At 39.3% G+C, this 27,091-nt stretch overlaps 1 protein-coding gene across 2 annotated transcripts in view; it reads left to right on the plus strand.

Annotated features, from left to right (window-relative positions):
* The window catches only part of NPTN (neuroplastin), a 29,069-nt gene that overhangs the window by 941 nt on the left and 1,037 nt on the right, over positions 1-27,091 (plus strand). The window contains exons 2-8 of one of the 2 annotated variants that reach the window (XM_026689462.2): positions 5,135-5,482; positions 10,727-10,895; positions 11,783-11,877; positions 12,688-12,821; positions 13,769-14,042; positions 25,729-25,750; positions 26,417-26,490. In XM_026689462.2, the coding sequence (XP_026545247.2) occupies positions 5,135-5,482; positions 10,727-10,895; positions 11,783-11,877; positions 12,688-12,821; positions 13,769-14,042; positions 25,729-25,750; positions 26,417-26,477 (1,103 nt within the window). In that variant the 3' untranslated portion in view covers positions 26,478-26,490. The remainder of the gene's footprint in view (positions 1-5,134; positions 5,483-10,726; positions 10,896-11,782; positions 11,878-12,687; positions 12,822-13,768; positions 14,043-25,728; positions 25,751-26,416; positions 26,491-27,091) is intronic. The other variant, XM_026689458.2, reaches the window with a different exon arrangement.

Consider the following 27,091-nt stretch of genomic DNA (forward strand, 5'->3'; position numbering starts at 1 on the left):
TTAGCATTTGGGGGATTGTAGTGACTGCATGCCCGGATAAAATAGTTGGGAGGAGGTTGGTGTAGGATTGGGGGGGGGGGGGGCTAGAGCCAATGAATGCCAGGGTAAATTGCCTTGAGGGTGCTTCCCTTCATGGTTTGCTTGTTAGCTGGGAGAAGATTCAAGGGATGAGGAGGACAGAAGCGAGGAAGACGAAGAGGAAGAGCTGTTGCTGTTGTAAGTGGGCTCTGTTAGGGAAAGTGCCCTTGGGTCATTGGCAATAAGCCTGACCACCAAAAATGCAATTATTGCTATAGGGATTATTAGGAAACAATATTGCTATACAGGTAGTTTTTGACTTACGACCACAATTGAGCCCAGCCTTTCTGTTGTTGGGTGAGCCATTCACTAAGTGAGTTTTGCCCCCATTTCATGACTTTTCTCGCCACCGTGGTTAAGTGAATCACTGCCATTGACAAGTTAGTCACCTGGTGGTTAAGTGAATCTGCCTTCCCCATTGAGAAGGTCGCAAAAGGGGATCACGTGACCCTGGGACACAGCAAAGGTCATAAATAAGAGCCTGTTGCCAAACATCTGAATTTTGATCGCGTGGGAATACTGCAATGGTCGTAACTATGAAAAACGCCCACAAGTCACTTTTTTCAGTGCTGTTGTAAGTTTGAACGGTCATTAAATGAAGTGTTGTAAGTCAAGGACTACCTGTATTGTTTTTAGTGATAGTCTCAAATGTGATTGAAATATAAGCTCTTTAATGTAAAAATACAAAATTACTTGAATTGTCTATAGAAATGGTCAAAAAGGTTTGACCTGAAAGGCAGGAAAGATGTGGAAATTGGATATACTTGCTAAATTGCTACAGGGCAATGCATAAAACAATTTTGGTGTGTTCTAGATGTGTTTGGAATTGCAGTTCCTCAAATTCCCAGCATGGCCCAAAATTGGCTGTTAACTCTGCAGGCCAGGTCCAGATCTCTGCATTGCCATAAAGCTGACTTATTAACCTTAAGAGGGCTGATCTAGCTTAGAATGTTCCTAGAAGCTGATAGAAAGCAAGCAATAAAAGATAGATAAAAATCTGTGGCGGTATCAGGAGCTGAGTTAGGACAATAAGGATAAGATTATATTGGCAAGTGGTTTAATAATACAGGTAGGTGGCAGCAAGGAAAGGACAGAGCAGAAGTAGAGGGTCAAGAATCTAGAACACACAAAATATATAGTTATCAGCTGAACATTTTGGAGGAAATCCTGCTGTTTTTGGAGGACCAAAAGGTTTAAAAAAGATCTACCAAAAAGGAAAAATGTATTCTCCTATGTCCCTTTCCAGACAGAAGACCAGTCCTTCTATCTTCAGTAGTTTAACAAGAAGGACGTTAGTCCATTTTAATGAACACTTTATAGTTTTTCTGCAGCCTTTTTCTGTTCATTCCCAAGCTTCCCCCACCCCAGAAATGCCTAAGAATAGCTTAAGTATAAAGCAAGGAAACATGGTAATGAAAATGTTTAGAGACACCTGTGTCGTAAGACAGAAGCATGCTTTGTTACTGGTGTTAGTGGGGATTCCTAAAGAAGTCTATGACACTGCTCTTTTAAATAGTGGGTGCATTCTGTTTGATAAGATGGAACATCTGTATGCTTCGTGCTCCTTCACAACACAAGAGAGTTCTTCTGATAGGTCTTATCATGGAAAGTCTTTTCTGCTCCAGAGAACTGTGAGAAACATGAGTTTGCATCCGAGTGAGTGACGCTTATCAGTAGAGAGAGTATAAAATGAACACAGGAAAGCTCAGCATGTCCAGAGAAGACTCAGGAAGCATTTTTGAGGTAAATAACCCCCAAAAGATGAGCATATAGGAGCAATACTTTAATTGAAAGCTGTAGTAGAAAATTGGTGTGTTATTTTGATACAAAAATGATCAAAAATTAAAAAAAAATTCCCTTCATTTTCTTCCCAGCATGACCAGTATTTTCAAAAAGACAGTTCTGAAAATTATAGAACATCAATTCCTGAATGCTTAATTTCAAACAAGAAATTGAAAGGAGAGTTGTGTATGGCTTTCGTTTTTTTACTGTGCTCTTAGTAATTTGTAAAATTATATCAGAATTTGAACTGCTTTAGGTCAAGTTGACTAGAAAATAAGATATTACAAATAAGGGAAAACCTGCAGTACTTGCAAAGAACCAGTTTGGACTATTTATATCGTATGCTATCATGCCAAATCTGAATTAAATAAAAGCAGAATTAGTACAGTAACAGAACTGTAGAGTAAATGGTTAAATCTTAAAATTGGGGTCTAGAAATTAATTGAACAACTTTATGTGACTGATCACTTACAAGCTTTGGATATATTCCAATTTTCTGCCAGATCAATACAAGAAGAGGGCTTGTCTAGTTTGCCTAAATTTGATGATGTAAACAAGGAATGTTTCAAATCGTTCATAGTAGAAATATTCAGATTTCAACTCTTTAGTAACATATGACAATAACTGGCTTTGATAGGACAAAACAGACTGCTTTAGTGCAAAAGCTAATGATAGTAAGCAGGTATCTTCAGAATAATAACTGATTTACATCATAAAAGAGAGACATGGTTGAAGGCCTTTCTTTCCATGCATTCATTTGACCTTGAAAATATTATTAGTGTGGATAGTACTAAATGTTGAAAAGAATAAAGATTTGCATTTTAATCATTGTACTACAGGGGATTGCTATTAAAATTAAAATCTGTATTGTCTTGAGTGTAGTTGCTTTAAGCGTTGTAGTGGTCTGGGTCAAAGAAAGATTTAAATTAGGATTAGATTTGCTAAGTAATGTAAATTTATTATGCACCTTTCACAAAAGTTTCTTGATAGAAGTGCTTAAATATAAATTCTATTTGTTCTATGACTTTTATTTCAGTTGTGCCTGTTCATAAGCACTAAATGTATCTATTGCTCTTGGCTTCCCTGCGAAACCATATTAAAGGATTAGCTTCCAAGCTTGAAAATACAAAGATCACTCCAGCAGAACTCATTTTGAACAGCTCAACTTCCTGCTAACCGGTGTAGGATGCACAAAGCAAAGGACAGGTTGTGTTTGCATTTTTATTAAGGCTATGTATATTTTAGCAGCACGGTCAAAACAGAGGGGGAGTGGCTCAGCAGGATAGCATAGCTACACACAGGCCTGGTATTATGATTCTGCAACATTAACATTATGCAGCATAGCTTTTAGTGAGATGATGCCTTTTGGTCACATTAATAATTTAGTATAAGTGTGGCCCATTTCCTGACTTGCTGTATAGAACCTGCAGGCAAAACTACATTAAGATACATAATGTTTGGATTTGTATTTTGGTTAGAGGCTTTTTTTTAGAATGCTTTTCTGCCTGTAGAAAGTATTTGTCACCATCTTGAAGAAACGAATTGAAGCTGATAGTACAAAATATCCAGTATATTCAAAAGTATTAAATAGGTATAGCGCTAGTCAAGATTATAGCAATAGTCAGAAACATTTACCTTAACTAGATTTGCAGACATTCTGTTCAATTGTATTTGACAGAATTTCTTTTTATCAAAAGAGAATAAAACTATCATATCTAGGTGGGGTTCCAGAACTGTGAAAGCAAAAATGTGGTGGATATTGAATATTACAGAACAATACATATGTGTATAGCTTTACTGATTTGAGTTTTCACCAAATTAGGATTGAAAATATAGTTCTAAAGTTTTACTGTAATTTTTAAAGACTGTAGTGTCTCATCCTTCCTTCACTGGTTAGAAGGCCAGAAACTTTTCAGCAGCTACATTATTAAGAAACAATCAGCAGTGTGGAGTTAAATCAGCAAATACTTTATACCTACCTTAGCACCAAATTTGAAACTGGAAAGTGTGACAGGAATGATTCCTGATCTCATAGGGTGGTGTGTTGTGAAATTGAGTTAGTTTTTGGCTGATACATACTATGTTGATTTCCAACAATGGTTGGCTTACTTTATGATTGAATGCATATTGGAATATGAAGAAAATGTCTGTAACTTTCCAGGGTGACTCAGAGTATAAACAAGCAGGTAACCTTCTACGTTATTTTGAAATATTTTGCAATCTAGTTTAGGTGTTGTTTGATTAACAGAAAAGTAATCTTATAATTTTAAGTAATTGGTAATCTAGGTGTAATCTAGCTAATTAGATGAAGTGGGAACTAGTTGAGTGTAGCGGTTAAGGCATTAGGCTAGAAACCAGTAATCCGTGAGTTCTGATCCTGCCTTGGGCACAAAGCTAGCTCACCTATACTTGGGCATGGGATTTGAGAACCAATGAATTCTTAGTCATTACCAGAAAAACATACTCCCCTTGTACTATTTTGACTCCAGAGCTTGAAAGATACCAATTTAAAAGGATTGAAAATGCTGATTCAGTTCTGAGGATTTGCTTGGGCGGGAAAAATAAGAGATCTACATGGCATGGGATAGTTATTTGGTGTGTGACTATAACAGTAGCATGATTGTTTGCCTAACTTTTACACCTTTGTGGTCCATTTGTTTTTAATCAGCATAAGTTTATGGTAATACAGTGATTATTGCAACACAAGAGTTCTTTAACTGTTGGCTGCTATAAGATGTTTAGGGCAATTTATCTGACTATCATACATCCCTCTGGGCTTGAAATAAGAAGAGATCCAAGCACAAACATGGGGGAGCGCTGGTTATAATAGAGAGCTTTTTTCTAATCCCAGTGTTAAATCCAAAGGAGATAATAAAGGAGAATTATTGAAGTTTAAACAAAGGGAATTCCTGATAAGACTTAAGATGTCAACCCAGTTTTTAACCTCCTCCCTTGGATCTATTATTATTAGATGAAAGGAAGAGGAAAAAATAGACACATTCTCTTTCTGTCACAGACTATGAATCTGTAAAATCTGATGGCTTGTTTCCCTTAAACCTGGCTTTTTTTTTTTGCCGATCTCACTTTTCTTCTTTTGAACTCACACTATAGCCACTGTTGTAGATGGGCATGTCTCTCTTTTTGTTTTTGTTTTGTTTTTGTGTTTTCTGCTATTTCATTTGCTTTCTTTATAAGATCTGTTTTTTTTTCCTCCTCCCCTTTCCCCCTCCTGTTCATCCGTCATGGCATTTCTGCTGCCCCTTTTCCTCTCTAGCTGGGTTTGTCAAGTCGCCTATGTCAGAGACTAAGCTCACAGGGGACGCCTTTGAACTGTATTGTGACGTGTTTGGGAACCCCACCCCAGAGATCCAGTGGTGGTACGCTGAAGTCAACCGGGCTGAATCTTTCAAACAGCTGTGGGACGGTGCTCGAAAGCGCCGTGTCACCATTAACACTGCCTACGGGGTGAATGGCGTGAGCGTGCTGAGAATCACTCGTCTTACCTTGGAAGACTCTGGGACGTATGAGTGCAGGGCGAGCAACGACCCCAGGAGGAATGACTTGAGGCAAAATCCTGCCATAACGTGGATACGAGCCCAGGCTACTATAAGCGTCCTTCAGAGTGAGTCCAGTTCCTCAGAGGAGTCGCGCTGTAGTCCCTAGAGGCACTCCCAGAGATCCCCATTCCACCCACCCCACCTCTCTTGTGACCCTTAGTATCACCCACCGATTGTCTTCGTTGCGTGCGTGTGTGTGTGCGTGTTGGTGGTGGGGAAGTGCCTTGATTTTTTTCATTTGTGGACGTGTCAAAGTGTGTCTTTTGCCACCTTCTTAATGTGTCTCCTCCTTCCTAGGACCACAAGTGTTGAGGAGAATCTTTGAAACTGTCTTCTAGTTCCTCTGAAAAACAAGCTGGTATTGGAATGTTTGTTTCCTTTTGCTTTTATTCCTTTTTATTTACTTCTTATATAGTAGGCTTTGTGCTCTCCTAGTTTCTCCATGAGTGCCTTTTCTATTTTGCGTTGATTGTTAACCTAACACTTTCTTTTTTATTATTGTTATTTTGTTTATGGGGATATCGTGGGATTGCCTTCCTTCTCCTCATGGTTTTAAGTACGTAGACCCTCATCTACAACCTTTATTGCCTGACAAATGTTGGGTTTTCCCTTTAAGGTTAGTCAGAAGTTGCTTTTTATAAATCACATCCATACCGAAACTTCCCAGATGTTGAGTCTCTGCTTATAGTACTTTTCCCTGGTGTATCTGAAGCCTCCTGGTTATTTACAAATGCAAAAGAGGCGGTTTTCTTTCTCATCTCCTTCCTGTTAACACTCAAGTTATATGTCCTCACATACAAAGCTAAATTGCATGGGGTGATCTTGTAACCGACTTTATTTATTATTGAAAGGCCTAGAAATCATGATGACGTTCTAAAACGTTGCCTGAAGTGGTTCCTGAAAAGCCCCATCGCGCAGAGGAACAGGCCAATGAATTGTACTGCACTGTGAAGCAAGTGGCAATAGTTAATACGTACCATCGCAGGAGGGTTTTTATTTTGAGAGGTGGCATATAAATTCTTAAAATAAAAAATGAATATTCGGCACACATTTAAGTTTCACTCCTGATTCGTAGGAAATTTATCCTAAATATTAGATCCTGGGAAACCAACAATGGAAGAACTATTTCCTCTGGTTGAGGCCTGTAAACTTCCCAAATGTCTTTGGTGCACTGCAGATTTATTTTGTGCCATTGTATAAATGATTTCCAACCTCATTTTGTTCCCTAGAGCTGCTGTTAGAAACCCTTCTGTGCTGTCATTTATGCTGGTAAATCTGGCAGTTTCTAGTTCTGAGGCATACATAATGAATCTGCATCTGCCTTTTTGAGATTTTTAAAAGTTCTTTTTAGAGCTGCAAGACAGCAGGACTCATTAGGGAATGAGGCTTGTAGGACATTTTACAACATGGTTTTTAATACGGAAATGGGTCTTTCTTTCTCTCTGTCTCTCTTTCTCTCCCCCACCCCTTTCATGCCAGGCCAATCTCAATTGAAAACAAAACTTGCAAGAAAAATTCTACATTGATCTTAAAAAGCAGGGAAGAATATATGGGAAGTAACTTTTTTTGGGACCTCTCAGTGGTATGAATTCTCTGCTTTCTTTTACTATAATACTGTTAATCGTTTTAAAAGGTTGGGAGGAGTCTGGCAGCACCTTTTCCAGCAAGCAGATTTTATTTAAAAACATATATTTTTCTAAACTGCAGCTCCATCAGAGCCACACCTTGGCTAAACCAATCTAATCACAAACTCTGGTCTGTAATGTCAGCACTCATATCAAAAGCATAATCTCAGAAGGGAGGCGTTACTTAACTTTTAGAAGCTTTTTAGAAAGATTACTTTCTGCAATTTACCTTCTACAGTGGTATGCTCATAAAAAAATAGTTACCTTGAGTAGAATATATGTGTATCAAAATGGAGTGTTAAGAATGTATCAGAGTGAGAGGAAAAATTGCCCACAAAGTATATGAGGAATCATGTAAATGTGAAATACTCAGTAATAAGTTGGAAATCAATTTTCTTTCTTATTTGTTGTGGCTTATAGCCTTTCTCCTGGGCCATGCAGTGAAAATAAATCTGATAAACTTAATCTGGATTTCTGATCATAAAGCTGCACCATAAATGTTTTTTGTGTAAACGGAACAGTTCATTTATTAGGATATAGAAAAAAAGCCTATCAGATGCTTTGTTAGAAGACTTAAAGAACTTCCTGCACTATATGACTACAACTGATAGGGAAAGCATGCAAATCTTTTTTTTTAATGAGACAAATGCTTCTCAAGTTAGAAATTGGCAGTAAGAACAGCTAACAGTAGAGGATTATTTTATGAAAAACCAAGAATCCGTTATGTGTAATGCTGACATATACATTATACACAAGCATTATGATACAGTTTTAACAACTAAGAGAAATACTGGATGGTCAGTGTGATTTTCCAGTAGTAGTTGCATGCTTGTCTCACTATCAGTTTTATATTACCATTTTGCTAAAATGCATCAAACGGGATGCAATCTAAAAACTAGTATTTTGAAAGCAATACAGCAGAATAAATTTTTGAAACCCAGAATTCTCAAAAATACAACTGCTTGTATTGCCCATTTCTAGGCGATAAATATTCTCTGCTCCCAAAGTCTTGTGTCGAATTCTCCCATTTGCTTCCTTTTGCCTTGTTTCTAATTCATTTGACAATTAGTAGGAAAATATATCAGTCTCGCCTAGTCTGATGTCCTTCAAATATATTTGGACTATAATCCTCAGAATTTCTAGCCAACATGGCTCTTGGCATCAGATTAGAGATTGTAAAGCTGATTTATAAATCTCTATGTTGGGTGCAGTTGTTTATGTTCTTGACAAATATTATTAGTGCAGCATTTCATTTTGCACGTAGATGTTATTCATCAGGTGTCTACCTTGTGTACTTATTTAATTTTGTTTAATCTGTATGGTGAGTTTATGAGGAAATATTTAACTCCTTAATGGTAAAGTCATGGAACTTTCCAAATAAATTTGAGAGGAACTCTAGATAGTAATGTTTTCCACTGGGCATGAGATTTCCTCGTGTTCAGGCTGCAGTGACAGCAAATACATGGAAGTGTTCCATATGGGGAATTTGAAAATCAGGTTTCCCTTTGCTGGACTAATTGGAAAGCTGCAGTTGAACATTTTATGATTTAATTAAATTTGCTGATTTTTCAGTCTAGAATAAAGCCATGTTAAACCCGAATATAACGTACTTCTGTGGAGGATAATTCTCAGTTGAGAGTATTACTAGGTAAAGATTTTCATGGATTTGGTAATATAGGTACAATCATATGCTACTAACAAACACATGTCTAAATCTTTCCTGTTCTCTATTACAGTCACCAGCATGTTTATCCTGCCACTATTTTCTCTTCCTGAAGATAATATGTATATGTCAAGATCACCCATAAAATGAAATGTATTTGCAAAAAACATTCCATGCCAGAAGTAAATCATGACAAGTCTTTCAAATTTTTACGCTATTCCTTTACACAATTATTTTTTAAATAGAGTGGCATGGCTTTGTACTATGTCTTTTGAGATGCTGGCATGAAATAAATGCTTAGGACGGGTCTTTTAAAAAAAAGTATGTTCATATATTTTTGCTCTACCAGTACTTGGTTTAATCCCACAGTCTGTGCCTGAACACATCTAATTGCAGAACAAAGATTATACTGTTGGATTGGATGGATTCCAAGGGTCTAAAGTATAAAAAACCCAGCATAAATACAAAGGAAGGATGAAAGGCTGCATAGCCTGATATTCATGAAGTACATTTTGACCTGTGCGGTGAAATGTTCTTGCTTCAGAGGGATTTGTGTGGGATTGCGTGTCCAAGTTCCTTAGTTGAAAGAAATGGGAGTTCAGGTTGGGATATAGCAATACATTAAGAATGTGACCGCTTTCTATCCAGTAAGGCAAAGGGGCTGTGTATATTTTCCAAAGCACCCAAAGGCCAGACAAGGAATAATGGATGGAAACTGATCAAGGGGAGATTCAACCTAGAAATAAAGAGAAATTTGCTCACAGTTAGAACAATCAACCAATGGAACAGCTTCAGAAATTTGGGGTGTTTCATCATTGGAAGATTTCAGGAAGAGACTGGACAGTCTCCTGTCAGAAATGCTGCAGAGTTTCCTGCTTGGGGGCAGGATGGGGGGTTGGACTAGATGACCTATAAGATCCCTTCCAACTCTGTTAATCTATTATTATTATTATTATTATTATTATTATTATTTATTTATTTATTTATTTATTTATTTATTTATTTATTTATTTATTATTATTCCCCATGTAAAAAGCCAGAAATCTCTGTCCAAGCCTTGCAAAAGGCCTTGCTGCTTGAAGGACTTAGAACGTGTAAATTCGGTTTGCTTCCCTGTGCACTTCCTCTTTCAAATACTTTACACAATCTGAATATAGATCACAGGGAAATCCAACATGTTAATTGGGGGAAGGGTTTCAACTTCTCTTTTTTCTTAGGTAAAGGGGTTGGTAAATAAAAGGATCCCAAGGAACACAACAGGTGTCTAAGAAGTTAATGCTGTTAGGGGCAAGGCACCTATTTTACATAGGTGTCCTGTGTACCATAGAAAATGGAAAGAATAGATTTGCTACAAGACTTTATTGTTTCTGCTGATTCCTCTACTTCGGAGTACTAGCTAAATAAACTTTTGTTTCTTGTCTGTTTCATCATAGCTCAAAATCTGTGTTACACAATTGATGATTTGAAATTGTCTTCCATTATTGAGGCACTGAAAGGTGTAATGGCACGATTTTCTTTGCTAGCTTCCTAGAAGAGGCCCTGCTAAATACCTGTTTGGGGGGGCAAAAATTGCACATACAATATTGTATTCTATCAGATGTGTTTCTTTGCAGCAAAATCCTTCAATCTAGAACGATATGTGAAAGCGTCCAAAGATTTTATTTTTTTTAAACGGATTAGACTGAATGCTTGCTATATGTTCTTGTGCTATTTATTTTTAATTTCCCCTTGGTTAGGCTAAAAAAAAAACAAAAGAATACCAAAATATATTCCTTCCTTTTCTTTCTTTCTTTTTTCTTTTTGCCCTTTTGTATCAGTAGACTAGTCCTTGTTGTGTTTTTTTTTTCTCCCTCTGCTGGTCAGCTGTTCATTGTATGCCTTGATGCCATCTGAGCTAGTAAAGTTGTTTTCCACGTGTAGTTTCTTTTCCTCTCCCAACTCCTGCCATTTAATTGTGCCACGTAGGACATTTGAGTCGGGTTAAAACTGACAGCTCTTTTAATGTGTCTCTTTTCCTCCAGAGCCCAGGATCAATTCCAGTGGTGAGGTGACCATTACCTCCCCTCAAGTTCCTATCACACTACAGTGCAACCTCACAACCAGCCCTAGTCCCCTCGTTCACAGCTACTGGGTGAAAAACGGAGAAGAGATGCCAAGCACCATAAAAAGCACAAACACGACAGAATACAAGTAAGTCTGAAAAGTAATTTTCATCTCTGAAAATTCAGTGACGCTTCCGCTACAAAATGTAGTAGCTGAACAGCTCTTAACCTTAAAACTAAACTAAAACTAAACAAAACTAGTGATTTTAGCTAAGGAGATTTAGATGCTTGTTCACATCCAATCCTCAAGTCTTTGATAGGATGACTTTAAGAAATAATATTCAAAACTTTATGAAGTGGGGATGACACCATGCATTATTTGGGGTTTTTTGTCCATTAGCAAGCAGAATACAGATAGTCCTTGACTTATGACCACAACTGAACCCAAGGTTTCTGTTGTTAAGTGAGGTTTTGCCCCATTTTACGACCTACCTTGCTTCGGTTGTTAACCGAATCCTTGCAGCTAATAAGTCGGTAATGATTATGAAGCAAATCCGGTTTCCCCATTGACTTTGCTTGTCGGAAGGTCGCAAAAGGTGATCACGTGTCCTTGGGACACAGTGTGAAAAATGGTCATGTCCCTTTTTTTCCGTGCTGTTGTAAGTCGAGGACTCCCTGTACATTATGGATACACTCACTTTAAAGTCTATGTGATAATTCGATCCATCTTAACACAGCTTTTTTTAAAAAAAAAAAAAAAACAAGTTTTAAAATAATTCATAACGTCCATTTCAAAAAGGGAAGATCCTATTTGGGATCCCAATTGGCTCTGTAAAATATGAGGGAAAAACGCTCTGTTCAGAATTTCTTACGTAGGTGTTTCAATTTTCCAGCAAAGAAGCTGGAAAAACAAGGTCTCGAATATTTAGGACTGCTTTTTATAAGCTAGAAACAACTGAGGCTATATGGCTTTCTAAACCTGGGGAAGGTTTAGTCCCCTGCTGTTCTGATCCCTGTTTCTTTTTTTCTCTGCAGAATCACAAAGCCCAGAGCTGATGATTCGGGGGAATATTGGTGCGTATTTTTATTTGCTGCCTCCCCAGCAGCAAATGCTACAATAGAAGTGAAAGGTACCCATAGTTTTTAATTCATTTCCTTTGTCTTCCTCTTTAGATTAGCTTCTAAAATTCTCCTTCTGCAATTTCCCACGGAACACTTTATTGAGGGTTTCCAGGTCACAGGTGATGAGCGCTCATCCTCATAAATTGGAGCCTCTAGGAAATTGCTTTTATCTCCCGAATGTCAAAACCAAACATAGAAAATGCAAAATAATTCTAGATATGTCAGTGCTGTGCCTTCTTCTTATTTTGCTTAATAAGCTATTTGGCCATGTTCTAACGGGTCTTTTGAAGCTGCTAAAAATGGTATCCCAGCTGCAGCTTTCTGCGTTTTCCTGTAGGAATAAATGCTATATGTCTTCCAGCCTAGTCCTAAATTGTTCAGGAGAAGGTGTAGAATGATCTTTTAAGAATTAAGAGCACTTTTCTGGCTTTAGTTTATTGCTCCATGCTGTTGCACTGTTCAGTGCATATCTGAAGGCGTTTCCCCAGACTTGTCTAGGTACTGTTGGGTTACTCAATGACGCTAAAAACAGAAACCAGAATTGGGCACGAACGCTCTGCCGACTCTCCCATGACAGGAGATTACACAATAAATAGTTCAATATAAAATGGAAGGAGGCTCTAAATAAATAACCAGTGGCAAAACTGAATATATTAAGCCACTGAATGGCCCACCGCTGTGCTTCCTTGAGTTTTGAGCAGTGGGTGACGGTTTTGAATTTCATGATATAGGGTTGTGACCGTTCTACAGAGGAAACAAGACTGAATTATACGCTGCTCTTTTTCTCTCCTCACCCCCCTTTTTTGTGTGCCTGTTAGCTTCTCCTGACATTACTGGGCATAAGCGAAGTGAGAACAAGAACGAAGGGCAGGAGGCAGTGATGTATTGCAAGTCTGTTGGCTACCCACATCCAGAGTGGACATGGTACAAAAAAGTCAACGGAATGCTTCTGGTGAGTAGAAGACCGAACTCCCACTAGGTAAGCTCAGCTGCTGGCTGACGTTTGCAACACGAGGCCAAAGGAATGAAACTGTTCCAGTATTTTTGCCTCCTAGCGGCAGATCATTCTCTCTTGTTCTGCAAATGGCTTTTGTTGGCTGGGGGGAGGGCTTTCTATTTGTTTGTTAAACTTGAGGTATGAAGATCAAAATCGGAGGCGTCTTAAGAGCAAAACCAGGTATGGTCCCCGCAACAGATGTTAAAAATAATGTAACTTCTAGGCAGGAAATCTCTTGCAGACGACCCTGCTTTCTAATGCAGAACAAGAACCCAAACATCCAGTTGCATATAGTTTCCCTCAAGCTTCCTGCATCCTTTTCTGACTAACCTTGCTTGCTCCTCAGAATTGTTCCTCCATGGCTATTTGAAATACAGGCAGTCCTCGACTTACGGCAGTCCATTTAGTGACTATTCGAAATTATAACGATACTAAAAAAAAAATGACTTACGACCCATTCCTCACACTTACCACTGTTCAGAATTCAGAAGCTTGGCAGCTGAGTCATATTTATGACGGTTGCCGTGTGCTGGGGTCCTTTTGCGATCTTCTGGCAAGCAAAATCAACGGGGAAGCCAAATTCACTTAAAAGCCGTGTTATTAACAACTGCGGTGACTCACTTAAGCAACTTGCTTAGCCCACGCAAACTTGGGGGCTCAGTTGTGGTCGTAAGCCGAGGACATGCCAGTATACCTGTCATCTTCCATCACAAGTGAACTTCAGGAGGTTTTAAAAGGCAGGAGAACCCTCAGCAAGTGGAACGAGTAGGTGAATGAGCTTCTCGCGTGCCCAGCTTACTTCTCATAATGAAGAATATTAAGCTCGTTCAAGAGATGGGATGTGGGCATATAACACCCTAACTGGAATGCTTGGTAATTTTGCTCTACCCTTTTCTCATTAGAGTATTGATAACTCTTCCGGTCGCTTCTTCATTAACAACAAAGACAATTACACCGAACTCCGTATTGCAAACCTCCACATCAGCGAAGATCCTGGGAGTTACGTCTGCAATGCCACCAACTCCGTGAACACGGCCGCTGAAACCACCATCCTGCGCGTACGCAGCCATTTGGCTCCTCTCTGGCCCTTCCTGGGAATTATGGCAGAGATCATCATTCTTGTGGTTATCATAGTTGTTTATGAGAAAAGGAAGCGGCCAGATGAGGTTCCGGATGGTAAGTTTCTTCCACACCGCCTGTGTTTGCTGGGAACCAGGCCCTTGGTTTCTTCCCTTGGGGAGCCATCCTTTTAAAAAGTTGGCGTTATCAACCGATACTTTCCAATTTCGGGTTGCTGAAGGCTGCTGGGAAATCCTTGTCTCTCGGTCCTTGCGTTTGAGAGGCCTTGACAGAGAAGATACTGAAATATTTGTATCTTTAAAAAGACTCTTGTCAAATGAGGGAAAAATCAGGAAGTCCAGGCAGTTCAAATGAATATAAAAGTTTGTTGTGAGCTTATGATCTCGACAAGAATCTGAATTACTAACGGTCAAGGGAAATTAGCAGGAATGAAGAATAGAAGGAATTCAAGGTGGGCTGGACTTAGATCTCTTGTGGGCGTGAAGGGACTCAAGACCGATGATGCATTTGACCCCTCCCTCTCTCAGGCTCAGCCTGGTCTTGTCCTACAGACTTCTTCCTAGCATGCGAGACATTTTAAAACACAATGTTGCTTGTTACTAAATTCACTGTGCCTAAATGCAGCTTCGGTTCAATACATACGGTACTGTGTCTTGCTGGAGGAAAACAAAGAAGGATTTTTCAAATTAATTGCTAAAACTTTTTAAAGACCTCTTGACTGCAGATACTTGCAACCTGCCTTTGCATGAATAAGATCTAATGCTTTAAGCGACTAAAACACATTGTAATGGAAAGTTTTTGCTCATACTTGCATTTTAAATGGTAGAGATCAGTAGCCTTTTGAAATTTATCCACTGAATCCCGCAGACATCCCATAACCATCCTGAATCTTCTGCTTGAGACTCCTTTGAGGTAGTGAAGCTTTAATCTTAACTTTCTTCTTGGTATGGCTGTTTCTTTCCTATTATTATTATTATTATTATTATTATTATTATTATTATTATTATTATTATTATTATTATTAGTGAGAAAATAGCGGTCTTAGCAACAATAAGATAGATGGACTTCAACTCTCAGAATTTTCCAGCCAGCTTTGGCTGGCTGGTGAATTCTTGGAGTTGAAGTCCCTCCATCTTACAGTCACTAAGGCATAGAAGCACTCCAAGCTAATAACTAGCTTCCTATGTGAACCTGTTTATGACAGACCATAGAGAGCATGGCTATGTCCATTTACAATTGAGGGTTGTCTGTGTGTAAAATATTACTTTATGAGAAACAATACAAAACCACAAATATGAACCAAAAATAAATGGCATCTTCCTTTTAAATGGGGAAGTTATTTTAGAAATAAATTGTTGTTAATTCCCATCTAACATCTTGAATAAGATACTGTGTTCATGGGATAAGGACTGTGTCATGTAGACAATACAGCACACTAAATTGCAATTATGCAGAAACAAACACTGCCTAAACGGTGCAATAATTCTGGACTAGCCATGTAAGATAAGATAAAAATTTTAAAAGCATGGTCCTGCCAATAACAGATGCTGAAGGTGTCATAATGGATTCCATCTTTTTATTTTGGAAAAAAAAATAGATTCCATTTGACAGTCCTGTTTTTCCACAGCTGCCTTGGCAAAATGTTCAGCTTTTTCAAATGAGCAGGTCAGCTTTGGTACATTTGTGTAAAAATGGGCCCGCGTTTTTATTATATGCATAAAATCCAATAATTAATTTATTTAGGAAACTTACATAGCTGCCTATTTGCTTGCAGTGACTCTAGGAGATTTACAAGCAATAAAAACAGCAGAGAAAATAAAATAAAAACAGTAACTCCCACCTCCAATAGTGGCAGTTTTTGTTCTTCCAGTTTTCAAAAAACCTACTCCGGCTTGGATATTAATTTTAGTTTAATCAGCTGGAATATAGTCTATATCCAGAAATATACCAGTCAATCTTTTAAAACGGTTCCCAATCCCCCCCCCTTTTTTTAAAAAAAGGCCCTTTCTATTTGATTGTTCCGCTTCTCTAGGATCCATCCAGCAGTAGCCTTAACCGTGCTAACCAGAACAGCTTATACAGTGTCTCAAGGAAGATGGCTTGCTTGTATGTTTTGTCATTGCCATGAACCAATGCAAGTTCTTTCCATTCAGCCCAAAGAGGCAGAAAAGATTGTCTGTTTCTGCTTACAGCTTCCTGGGCAAACAGCTCCTTGATAAGAACTGGGTGGGGAGGTGGGGGGCTGGGATTTTGCTAAGCTCTTCCCTTCTAACAAGATGCAAAGAGAGTTGAGTTGGCGCCAGCTTTCAATTCGGCATGAGACCCGTTGCGCATGGTCTTCTTTTGAAGAGACGGTTTTGTTTGGTTTGACAGCTGGATAAGCATTTGCTGACACTGGACTGGTCTTCCTTTGAACACATTGCTTAGACAGATGCATGTGCCAGGAATGTGTGTAGACATTCTTGAGAAGGATCCCTTGGGCTTCTCAACTGCTTGGAGAGTTTGCTTCCTGACTGTGATGAGGGGGGGGGTCTGGTGTTGGGACCATGGGGTAAAGCCTTTAAGGGTGTATTTCCTCGCCTTTGCCATTGAAGCTTCCTTCTAAACCTCGGAACTTAGGGGAACTTCATTATTGAGTTTGTGAAGAACTTCATTTCAAGCCTTCCTATCTCTCAGGAAGGAATGGCTGTTTCCTTTTGGCCATTTCAGTTTTTGCACTACCTGTCGAAGAGGGGACTCACGCAGAATATACTCTGAAGAAGCCGCTGGGTCAGTACTCCCAGCAATGGTTAAAGCCAGGAAATGTTGAAGGAGAGCTTAAAGCCTAGAGCCCTCACTGCTTCGTCAGTGAGTGTGCTTCTTCAGGTTTAGGGCCACAATGCATCCTTGGGGTGTGATGACCCGGGGTGTGGCACAAAGGCAACACAGTCAAATAAGCAAGAAAAATCCCTTTAGTATTTCCAATTTTGCCCCCAATGTCCGGATTACCTTCAGCTGGAGAAAAACTCTCCCTTTGACTGTAGAAAATTCAGTCCAAAACAAGGCGCACACAAACTGTAACTTAAAATCCAAACAAACCAAACCGAAGTGATTAGCTTGACAGGGCAGGAGAAGGAATCTCAGACTTGAAAGCACACCAAAATTCACACAGTTGGAAAGACGCCAGGGACACAGATAAGCCACAACTATACAAGATAAATTCACATTTGCTCCCAACAGCCTACTGCACACAGCTTGCCTTTTTTATACACCGTGTTCCCGGCTGCAGCTAATGAAGGGAATCAGGGCCCTTTTCTCCCCCGTAAGCCATGCCACCCACGTTGCTCCTTCTCCATTCCTGCATGCCCTAGGGTAAAGAAGGGGTGGGCCTGGGTCTTCCTCTCCCTTGTTCTACCTCTCCCCTTGCTCTGCCCAGGCAGAATTTGCCCTTCCCCAGCCTCCTCCACAGCCAGCGGAGCAGCTGTTCGGCTTCCTCCTCTGAGTCGGACTCCGACAGGGGCAGGACATGGGGTTTGAAGTCACTTGTGGGAACCGAATTCCAGCCAGCAGGTGAACATAGAACAAAGAACCCAAGAGAAACATGCACCCATTTGTGTTTGCTTTAAATTTACACGTAATTAATTCAGAGAAACACGATTAACAGGACTACTTCCTGATGTATTATAATTTTCTCCAGCTGCAGTGGAGGACATCTGAATCGGGCACCCCCTGCATAGATGGAGGCACATGATTAACAGAAATTGTTCATGAATAACAGTTGTGCACAGCAGTTCATTCAGTGTTTTACGTTGTCACAGCGAGCAGTTAAGAACAGGTCCAGGCCTGCCGCCCTCGTTGCCTGTAGGATCCCATTTTGAGCACCAAAACCAAGACTAGGAAAGCTAGGAGCCACCTACGGGTAGTCCTCGACTTACAACAGTTCATTTAACGGCACTGAACAAAGTGACTTACGACCAGTTTTCATCCTTACAACCATTGCAGCATCCCCCTAGTCACGTGATCGGGCCCCTGGCCACTGACTCATATTTATGACGGTTGCCTTGTCCCAGGGGCCACACGTTCCCCTTTTGTGACCCCCTGTCAAGCAAAGTCAGTGGGGAAGCCAGATTCACTTAACAACCGTGACTGTGGCAAGGAAGGTCATAAAATGGGACAAGCTTAACTTAACAAATGTTTCACTTCGCAACAGAAATGTTGGGGTCAATTGTGGCCTTAGGCCAAGGACTTCCCGGATTCGACGATGCAATTAAACAGATCATTTATTATAGAGGCACCCATGATATATTAGCGATTCCAAGGGTGTGAGGTTAGCCTCTTTGTGGAATCGATCTACGTCCCCTCGGCAAGCTTCTGTTTTGTTGAAACTGCGAAATTCCCAGCCAGCCTGCTGAAAAAAAAAATCATAATTTCCATGTATAAATCAGTGGCCAGGACTTGACTGTAACTCTTTATTTTGAGCTCAAGGCAGCACTCCAAAGAACCCCCCCACCATCTTCTACTACAACGAATCAGCAAATCGGCATAAAAATCTACGGTTGCTTTATTCCAAAGGAGTTTCACTTCATTGTTGACCTATTTATGCCTCCTTTCTCTCTGTGAGAATAGATAGGAAAGCGCTCTTCGATTTAACTCAGTTCTGAGGGTTTTGTGAATCGGGCTGGCACCAGTAGATCCCTTTTGTTCTCCCAATGACAAGGCAGACTGAATTGTGGTCCAGGTGTACCTGAGACATCCTATTATTAACCTGGGTATTCTCAGTGTAGTCGATGTTCCCTACGTAAAAAACAGCTGATCATTTTTAACTTTGACTTTCCAACGCTCCAGATGTTGCTGTTCCTTGGAGCTACTGCCAAGGAATTTCCTTCTTGGCTTATCTTATGGGCAAGTCAACAGCCATCAAGTTTTGATGTATATAACACATAAGCACTGGGTGCTTTGCTATGTTAGGCTGAAGTTTTAAAAAGCAGAGATGCATTTCTGCAGTCATTGCTTATGACTGAGGCAGTGCAGGTCTTTATGATACTATTCAAAAACTTACTGGGCTGTAGCTTTTGTTACACAAACAGGGACATGTTTTTGTGTTACAGTCAAGCGGTTACTTTCCCTCTGGTCCTGTTCTTTTCTTCATCCAAAACAATTATTATTTCATTGTATCAAGTCTAGTGTATGTGCCATGGCTTCAGTGGGAAATAAAAATCTTTCTATTGGATTAGCAATAAATCAACAAACACATGCTTTTCTAGACTACGTGTGTTTTGAAGTAAGAGGAAAGTAAGAACTTCAGCTGGTTTTCTTCCAGCTCCTCTCTGTGTTAATTTTAGCCTAAGCCAAGGTAGCATGTTGTTTTCCTGTTTGAATTGTTTTGCAGTTTGGAATAAAATAAAGAATGCCTGATTTTCTTTCCTTGGCAGGGCAGCTGTTCCATTTTTATTGCATTTTGTTCCAATACTTATTTTTCTTGGCTTGATCCTGGTTATAAATAAAGAGCGTGAAGAAAGCAATTTAAAAACACATTCCTCTTTTCCTTCCTTTTTTCTTGTCACTTCGGCACTCATCTAATCTCCTTAGCAAAAATTTGGTTATGTTTTGTGCTTTGCTTGCCCGGAATTGTTGCCTGCCACTGAGATTTTCTTGTACGCAGAACGCACAAAAAGCCAAGCTAAATGAGCAGCTCTGCCCTTTATCCCAGGTGTTAATTTTTATAGATGCTCTTTCCAGCCACTTGGAATGATCATGGCCAGTTGTTGCTATTGTTAAATACAAGTAATGTCTCCGATGCCCCCATAGGCAGGTTTCTATGGAGGAGGCCTCCTAACCCAAAGGCAAATAGAAGAGAAGAGAAGAGAAGAGAAGAGAAGAGAAGAGAAGAGAAGAGAAGAGAATAGAAGAGTTGGAAGGGACCTTGGAGGTCTTCTAGTCCAGCCCCCCTATGGAATGGAGTAGAGTAGAAGAGAAGAGTTGGAAGGGACCTTGGAGGTCTTCTAGTCCAACCCCCTGCGGAATGGAATGGAGCAAAATAGAATAGAATAGAATAGAATAGAATAGAATAGAATAGAATAGAATAGAATAGAATAGAATAGAATTCTTTATTGGCCAAGTGTGATTGTGCACACAAGGAATTTGTCTTTGGTGCATATGCTCTCAGCGTACATCAAAGAAAAAAATAAAATATATTCGTCAAGAATCATCAGGTACAACACTAATTGATAGTCATAGGATACTAATAAGCAATCAAATCATACTAGGAAACAATAAAACAATATAAGTTGTAAAGATACAAGCAACATGGATATAGCCATAAGTGGGAAGAGATAGGTACTAGTAAGGATGAGAAGAAGAATAGTAATACGGTCTTAGTAGTTAATTTAACAGTTATTTTGACCTTTTTATTTTTATTTTTACGGTATGCTATGCGATAAGGATTTGCTGCTCTCCAGAAAACGTGGAACTCACTGGCCTGGATAACCCTCCCAAGGAAATCCTTTTCTTTACACCTTTTCTAAAGATTCTGCCTTCTTGTCCAGCTTAATTGTTATCTGTGGAGTCCTTGGTGCTCTCCACGGTTGCTTGTTTTCTTTCATTACCCAGCTAGGTGCACTGAAGACGTTATCCGGTTGGGTAATGAAACGTCTGCAGGAAAACAACCAAGCTCAGAAAGCACCAAGGACTCCCAAGAGTTCAACCCTGAGCTACAAGCATTTTCTTGCATTGGTTAGTTGTTACCTTTTAGCAGAAATTATTTACTCGCAGGAACCTGTCTGGGTGCTAATCCTTACTCCCCCATCAGTGCATCTATGAGACTTGAAGGGGTTGGCTAGTTCTCAAAAGGTCTTTTCTGGTCTATTAAAGTCTGCAGCTCAGGCCGTTTTGTTAACTCTTTCCTTTTAATCTTTTTTGTCAACAGCATTCAAGCAGGAGGAAGTTCCTGGCTAGGTTAATCTTTGATGATGATGTTGGGCCAGAGAATTCTAAATGAAATTCCATTTTAAAAGCACATTTTTTAAATACTTTGTGCCTTATCCTACCTGAGCCTTACTTTATTCTGAGAAATTGGAAACCAAGTTGCCAAGGTAGAAGACTCAAATGAGTACACACCCCAACGGTTGACTTACTAGAATTGTTACAATATTAAATCTGCTAACTTTCACCTAAAAGCCAAATCCTTTCATTTATTTATTTTTTCTTGGATTCAGGTCTGTTCTATCAACCCTCCCAAGTTAGGCTTTCTTTTTGTTCTCTTGTGTTTAGTTTTAATGTTGGCTACATAAGTACAATTACCAAATATGCCGTGCTTATATTACCCCATACCTGGTTAGCTTATTTGAGTGCAGCAAGCATAAACATTAACAAATTGTGCTCCTTATAATTGTAGTGCTGAAATACTTACAGAGTAAAATACACCATAAAACCTGAACCACACTATAACATTCAGAGAATTTCCATCAGGCCTTGCCCCTTAATGCTTTTTCAGAATTAGTTGTATGAATTCATACCCGGCTATCTTCATAAAAATACTATTTATGTATTCCACGAATTTCATTCTATTGATTCAATATGCTGAGCATCAACACTGTTTATCAGATGTCACGTCCAAACTTCTGTTTTCAGTTCTGATATCGGATTTAGAAAGGAAAGGAACTGATCTTTATAGAGTATCTTAAAAACATACAAGCTTAATTTCCAGCGTTGTAGTTGCTATAAGCTGTGGTGCTTGGAAGTCATTTTTTGTCTTATTTGATGTTACCTGGAATACTGTTTTGCTCTTTATATAAATCAATTCAGACCACTTAATTTTTTCAGATCTTTCTTTTGCATTAAAGTGATTTTTTTTTCCTTGTTAAAAATAAACTTTCATAGATTCCAGGCTCCGGAAATACAAAAATGTGCATATTAAATTTTGCATAGCTTTGTACTTTGCATGTGTTTATCATAGATATATAAGAAAACTTTTTGCACATATATGTACATAGCTAGTATGCTTTTTTTTAAGTCGGAAAAAACAGTTCTACAAAGATTTTAATACGTTGCACTGTAGCATATAATTGGGCTATTAATGGGAAATGTCCCCCCAATTTTTTTAAAAAGTATGTTTATTCTGTGCATTTTGGGCTATTGAAATGTTAATCAAATTATTCATAATAGTTTCAAATTCTCTTGCCTTTTACAAGAGAATATCTATGTATTTTGGCCTTTTGTCCATGCTTCTTCTAAACAATAGTATCCAATTTAATAATTTTCTGTAGGTTAGTTCTTATACATAGTCCTCATTTAGCGACCACATTTGCTATCAGAAACTTCGTTGTTAAGTACAGCGTTCACTAAGTGAAACCATAACTCATCTTACAATCTGACTTCTACTTTCTTTCGCCATATATATATATACCTGCAAAGGCTATAAACGTAAAGATTGGTCCTAAAATTACTTTCTCATCGCTGTCGTAACTTTTGAACTGTTGCTAACTGAGGCAGCCGCTAAACGAGCACTGCCTGTCCTACTATTTAAGATCCTAGTTGGCATTGATTTACGGGCCTCTGCAAGAAGATCCACTTAGCAACGCGGCCTCTATTCCTTACGCTGATCCAGGTTAGAGGGCAAAAAATGGGCATTGGCTTCCTTCTCTTTTCACGCCCCCCGAACCCCCAATTTCTAATTTTTATTTTGTTCTTCCCTTGTCAGGTTGTGGCCGGTCAGAAATAAGAGACCTAGGTCTAGACTGAAGAGGGGTGTGAGGGAGATTGCCAGATCGAGGTCTCTTGAGAGCATCTATACATGCGCACAATTGCCTCAGTGCTAGGGAAGAACAGAGGACAAAAGTATTTCTCTCCTGCCAGCTCCCGATCACAGATTCCCACTTTTATAAGCCCTCCCGTCCCTTTGGCAGAGCAAAACAGTTCAAATAAAGTCCCCAATTAGCCTGTTCGTAAAATCTCTTCCCCCTGCATCTGAGCGAAGTTCCTGAACCTCATTTAAAAAAAAAAAAAAAAAAAAGAACGGAATGTCCCCTTTTTTTTTTAATACAGAGCATATAGGATTTCCGCTTGACCATTTGGGAAGGGGATTGTAAAAAATTCATCTTGGGATGTAAAACAAAACCTGAGACGGCTGCTTGGAAGCTTGCTTTTTTTATAACATGCACGTAACTCTTCAGAGGTCCTGCGTTTTGGTGGTGGACTAATTTCTTTTTGTATCCTAGAGCCGATGTGTAAAATGAGAAGTTGGGAGTCTTTAACTCGATGATGTCAGTGGAACGAATTGGGGGGTGGGTGGGGGCGGAAAGGCCACCAGTCCGAAAAAAAACTGTAGCCAGGTGGAAGAGCGTAAGGAACCAACCTGCGGCTCAAACCCTAGCAAATTAGAGAATGACTAGAACTAGAAATGAGAGTAATATTGTTATTTGTCAGTTACTATGACTTCTTTTTTTTTTTCCCCCTTTCAATTGCATCATTCCTTTAAAAATGGTGGTAAGTGAGAGCTTTGCATGCTTTGGAGTTTGTTTATTCTCCGCTTCAGTCTATACGATGCACAGTTCATGACGTTAACCCTTCTCCTTACTTTTTCTTCATTCCCACCCACCAATAATTTGGGCTTCAGTTTGCTATCGAACCTCCATTTTTTTTTTTCCTAATTTGTTCCATTCTTTTTTCTCTCCTCCCCCCTGGCTTCCTACACTTCTGTTTCTCCCCTTTTCTGGGTCAACCTCTCTTAGGGCTCTGGTCCTTTTTTTTTTTTTTTGTCTTGTCACGTCCTGTATATGGTGGGATGGATTTTTTATTATTTTTAATTTTTTTTGCAAAGGTGCTATGGCTGGCCCAGGAGCTATTGACCGAGAAAGGCTTTCTATAACAGCCACACTTGACTGGACTGGGCATAGAAAGGAGAAATGGCCACCTCGCCAACCCACGATAAAAGAGTTGCATGTCAACCGCCCACCCACCCCACCCCACGAGCTCTGCCAACCTCAACGCATTCACGTTAGAGCATCCATCTTGCTTCCTCATGTCAAGTCCGAAGCCAGCCTTGTTCCATTTGTAAGCTCATTCTTGTTCCACCTCCGTGTTTGACGACCGGTCTGTCTCAGGTGGCATAAGTTGGAGCTTCCTTCAGAATCCATTAGCCAAAACCCTCCCTGAGAAAAAAGAAAAGAAAAAAAAAAGAAACAACCACCCTTGTTTCAGGCTGCTGGGGTGGAAGCGAGGTTTCGAATGGCAGAACGATGGTTTTGAACACGGCACTAACCCTAACCCCGCTAATTCCTGGGAAACGAAAACTAAGGATGTTCTTCGATGTCAGCACCAGCAAAGCTTCTATATTAGAGCGTCTCTAGCTTAGGCTGCCTGTGAGATCTTCGTTGGGAGGGGAGGGAGATTGAAATATGTTTGTTGGAGGGGCAGCTTAGTTTTTATCATAATGTGCTTTCATGTTTCCAAACCAGATGTGTCTCTGTATATCTCCACTGTATATACAGCACATTGATGTCTGATTGTCCTTACTAGTCCTAGTTCTCTGTACCTTGTTCTGATAGTTTGCTGTGAGTAGCAGACTTCTGTGGACACTGGTGTGTTATTTTGGCTGTCCAGCTGTTAGTTTGTGGTTAGCTTTCTTTCTTTTTTTTCCTCTTTTGTTCTTCCTTTTTTTTCTTCTCTCTTCTCGTTCTGGTAACTGTGCTGGTGGTGGCTGAGCCACTCCATTGCCTTAAAGGTACTGATGGAGTAATGTCCAGCTTGGGCCAACATTACTCCTAGTGTGTGCTCTTTGCAGTTGCTTACATTGTTAAAGACTGTAGTTTCCATAAATGCTTTGTGTGCCTCAAGTCCCCTTGTGGAATCCTGCTGACTTTGTACCCAAACCCACAAATTATAAGAAAACTTCTTCTTTTTTTAGCCTGCCAACTATCTATCAACAAACAAACTAGTGATGTAATGCAGAACAGGTTGCCAACCGAAGGTGTTCTTATGGATTGGGGTTTTTTTATTGCTTAAAATGTGCCTCTCTTTTTACTCCGTGTAAGGTAAAGTACAAATGAAAAGTCGAGTTGATCATGAAGAAGCCTACATGAAAAGGGACAAGTTGATTATTATTATAATATTTTTTTCCCTAATCTTCTAAAAAATTATAAAGGGGCAAATTTCTGGCCCTCCCAGGTAACGAGCAGAAGTGTCTGTGATGTGTAATAACTGGGTAATATCATTTGTGTATGTAATCACCACAAAAGCTTTCTGCTTTTGCAGGGGCTGCTTTGCACCAGTCAAAATTGCCTCTACCACCTTCTGAAATATTTTATTCAGAACTTGGAGCAGAGTCTGAAAGAGACAGGAATACTCAAGAAATCATGTACCAAGTGTTTCTGGGGAGAGTTAAGATGGGGGAAAATAAAAGCATTGATTTTAGAAACAAACAGCAGGATTTTACAACTGAAATGTTGGTTTGTCTTCTCATCTCTTGTAAGATTGAACCACTGGAATTTGGGGTCAGGATGAGTATGTGCAATATTTGCAAGAATCTGTCCACTTAACAGTTGCATTTTCACAATAAGCATTCAAAATACTGTTGATTGAAATGATTTTGAACCACCTTACTTTGTCATCTAAACTCAAATCCAGGAGAGAAAAAAATATCCCTTCATGAAATCTTTGCAATTTCGAATGGAATGGCCTTTCAGATAAAGCTGTTGATTGGTAGACAATAATTTTGTACCCTCCCACGGAATTTTACTGCAGAACCTAATGACTTTTTTTGCCTTCTCTCTTTCCTTCATTGGATCACCATCCACCCATCTTGCAGATGATGAACCAGCTGGACCAATGTAAGTATTTCATGGACCTGATCTTCCTATCTCAGTCCGTTTTTTGTGCTCTAAATGTTCCATCTTCCAGGCAAGTATGAAGGGAATATGAAGGGAAAGCAAAATATTATAAGGCAATGAAAGATTGTTCTTTTCAGGGTTGGCATATAATGAAGCAGTGCTTCTCAATTTTAACAATTTTAAGATATGTGGACTTTCCCAGAGATCCCCAGAAGTGTGACAATCAAGAAACTGTCACATTGATTTTTTGTTCCTTTGTTTGTTTACTCTGGCCTTTTAAATCTCATTGTAGATCAGTCGGGATGTTTTTGCATGTAAATAACTGTCAGAAAAGGGAGGAGCGATTGAAGTGGGGGGTGTCAGTGGGGATTGCCATCTTGAACAGTTATTTTTTGGTGGGGGGGAGATTACATAGAACAAATCCTTCCCCCGAGAGAGCGGTGCATTTGAAATAGCAGTATTCACAAATAACTGGGACAGAAACCAGTGCATTGTACACAAGTGAATGTAAATGATGCCACTAACATGATTGTTCTGGAAAGCCATCTCTGTTCTGCCCACAAAGTTTTACAAGGTTTTATATCAGTGCTTGTCAACCTCAACGTGTTGAAAATGTATGGGCTTTAACTCCCAAAACTGAATTTGGATGTCATTTTTCTTTTGTAGGAAAACTAATTCCACAAACAACCATAAAGATAAAAATCTACGCCAGAGAAATACAAATTAAAAGCAGTGCTTATGTAAGTTTGTATAAAATGTTTCTCAAAACTGTCTTTTCATATTTATTTATTTACTTATTTATTTACTTATCCACCCCTGGGTTTTTGAAAATGCAAAGGGGCTAAATATAAATATGTAAGACTGAGTCGTCTGTATATCAGAAATTATTTGCAAGTTAAGCGGCACTAACGCTGAATGGAGCCAGCCCTACTCCTGAATATTTTTTTCACACATTTTTGGCTATTAGGACAATAAAAATTGGATGCACGTCACACATAGATCAACCACGTCTATACAGGATTATAATATCCAATGTGGCATACCTCTTTTAAAAATATCGGTGAGCCTTTTTTAAAAACAAAAAAACCAATTCCATCTTTTTTCATATAAACAAAACCCAAAGTTTATACATTTTATAAACACGCACACAGCTTTCCTGACCATAAACAACTTTGTAACAAAAGGTGGTGTTTATATTCTTCCATCTCTATATTGGTGTTCAGAATCGAGCCCCCCTTAAAACTCCTTTTTGCTGATTCCTGAGAAAGTGGGTGGGCCTACAGTTTTGTCCTAGCTTATCGCAATTAGAAATTTCAGTCATCACTAATTGTTATTTGTTTT

Source organism: Notechis scutatus, chromosome 11 (genome assembly GCF_049901735.1).
Source record: "Notechis scutatus isolate UNSWTSFEM ecotype Mainland chromosome 11, rNotScu1.2, whole genome shotgun sequence".
In the NCBI taxonomy this organism is placed as follows: domain Eukaryota; kingdom Metazoa; phylum Chordata; class Lepidosauria; order Squamata; family Elapidae; genus Notechis; species Notechis scutatus.